Source organism: Penaeus vannamei, unplaced genomic scaffold (genome assembly GCF_042767895.1).
Source record: "Penaeus vannamei isolate JL-2024 unplaced genomic scaffold, ASM4276789v1 unanchor118, whole genome shotgun sequence".
In the NCBI taxonomy this organism is placed as follows: domain Eukaryota; kingdom Metazoa; phylum Arthropoda; class Malacostraca; order Decapoda; family Penaeidae; genus Penaeus; species Penaeus vannamei.
The window spans coordinates 27,501-30,000 of NW_027213122.1; the positions used below are offsets into that span (position 1 = coordinate 27,501).

At 48.9% G+C, this 2,500-nt stretch overlaps 1 protein-coding gene across 2 annotated transcripts in view; it reads left to right on the top strand.

Annotated features, from left to right (window-relative positions):
- LOC113800931 (organic cation transporter protein) overlaps positions 1–2,500 on the top strand; it is a 23,773-nt gene that overhangs the window by 11,994 nt on the left and 9,279 nt on the right. For both annotated transcript variants that reach the window (XM_070119373.1, XM_070119374.1), the window contains exon 7: positions 1,934–2,088. In XM_070119373.1, coding sequence (XP_069975474.1) covers positions 1,934–2,088 — 155 coding nt within the window. The remainder of the gene's footprint in view (positions 1–1,933; positions 2,089–2,500) is intronic.

Sequence of the window (2,500 nt, forward strand, 5' to 3'; positions counted from 1 at the left end):
AACCCCTCGTCCTCCTTCTCACCCTCCTCCTCTTCGTACTCTACCTCTTCCTCCTCCACTTCCTTCCCTCCTTATCATCACATTCATCTCCTTTCCTCTTTCGAAGGTACGGACGGAAACCCCTCGTCCTCCTTCTCACCCTCCTCCTCTTCGTACTCTACCTCTTCCTCCTCCACTTCCTTCCCTCTTTATCATCACATTCATCTCCTTTCCTCTTCCGAAGGTACGGACGGAAACCCCTCGTCCTCCTTCTCACCCTCATCCTCTTCCTTCTCCTTGTCCTTCTCGAACTCCTCTTCGTACTCTACCTCTTCCTCCTCCACTTCCTTCCCTCCTTATCATCACATTCATCTCCTTTCCTCTTTCGAAGGTACGGACGGAAACCCCACGTCATCCTTCTCACCCTCCTCCTCTTCCTTCTCCAATTCTCGTACCCTACCTCTTCCTCCTCCACTTCCTTCCCTCCTTATCATCACATTCATCTCCTTTCCTCTTTCGAAGGTACGGACGGAAACCCCTCGTCCTCCTTCTCACCCTCCTCCTCTTCGTACTCTACCTCTTCCTCCTCCACTTCCTTCCCTCTTTATCATCACATTCATCTCCTTTCCTCTTCCGAAGGTACGGACGGAAACCCCTCGTCCTCCTTCTCACCCTCCTCCTCTTCGTACTCTACCTCTTCCTCCTCCACTTCCTTCCCTCCTTATCATCACATTCATCTCCTTTCCTCTTCCGAAGGTACGGACGGAAACCCCTCGTCCTCCTTCTCACCCTCCTCCTCTTCCTTCTCCAATTCTCGTACCCTACCTCTTCCTCCTCCACTTCCTTCCCTCTTTATCATCACATTCATCTCCTTTCCTCTTCCGAAGGTACGGACGGAAACCCCTCGTCCTCCTTCTCACCCTCATCCTCTTCGTACTCTACCTCTTCCTCCTCCACTTCCTTCCCTCCTTATCATCACATTCATCTCCTTTCCTCTTCCGAAGGTACGGACGGAAACCCCTCGTCCTCCTTCTCACCCTCCTCCTCTTCCTTCTCCAATTCTCGTACCCTACCTCTTCCTCCTCCACTTCCTTCCCTCCTTATCATCACATTCATCTCCTTTCCTCTTTCGAAGGTACGGACGGAAACCCCACGTCATCCTTCTCACCCTCCTCCTCTTCCTTCTCCAATTCTCGTACCCTACCTCTTCCTCCTCCACTTCCTTCCCTCTTTATCATCACATTCATCTCCTTTCCTCTTTCGAAGGTACGGACGGAAACCCCTCGTCCTCCTTCTCACCCTCCTCCTCTTCCTTCTCCAACTCCTCCTCTTCGTACTCTACCTCTTCCTCCTCCACTTCCTTCCCTCTTTATCATCACCTTAATTTCTCCTTTCCTCTTTCGAAGGTACGGACGGAAACCCCTCGTCCTCCATCTCACCCTCCTCCTCTTCCTTCTCCAATTCTCGTACCCAACCTCTTCCTCCTCCACTTCCTTCCCTCCTTATCATCACCTTAATTTCTCCTTTCCTCTTTCGAAGGTACGGACGGAAACCCCTCGTCCTCCTTCTCACCCTCCTCCTCTTCCTTCTCCAACTCCTCCTCTTCGTACTCTACCTCTTCCTCCTCCACTTCCTTCCCTCTTTATCATCACATTCATCTCCTTTCCTCTTTCGTAGGTACGGACGGAAACCCCTCGTCCTCCTTCTCACCCTCCTCCTCCTCTTCCTTCTCCAATTCTCGTACCCTACCTCTTCCTCCTCCACTTCCTTCCCTCTTTATCATCACCTTAATTTCTCCTTTCCTCTTTCGAAGGTACGGACGGAAACCCCTCGTCCTCCTCTTCCCTTTCCTCCTCCTTGTCCTTCTCCAACTTCTCCTCTTCGTACCCTACCTCTTCCTCCTCCACTTCCTTCCCTCTTTATCATCACATTCATCTCCTTTCCTCTTTCGTAGGTATGGACGGAAACCCCTCGTCCTGATCGGCGCCCTGGCCTTCGTCTTCCTAGCGACAATTTCGACCTGGCTGCCCAACCTCTCGGCTCTCCTTGTTGCCCGGTTTCTCCTGGGTCTCCTGCAGCCTAACACGGCCAATACGGGTTATATCTTGGGTATGTATTACGGTTGGTGGATTTGTGTTTCTTATTTCTTGATTTTGTTGTTTTTGGGTTGTTTTTGGTTGTTTGTTTGTGTATTTATGTATTTGTTTGTTGGATTTCTTGATGTATTTGTTTCTCTTGGGTCTCCTGCAGCCTAACACGGCCAATACGGGTTATATCTTGGGTATGTATTACGGTTGGTGGATTTGTGTTTCTTATTTCTTGATTTTGTTGTTTTTGGGTTGTTTTTGGTTGTTTGTTTGTGTATTTATGTATTTGTTTGTTGGATTTCTTGATGTATTTGTTTCTCTTGGGTCTCCTGCAGCCTAACACGGCCAATACGGGTTATATCTTAGGTATGTATTACGGTCAGTGGGTTTGTAATTTTATTATTTTTTCATTTTGTTGTTTGTTTGTTTGATTT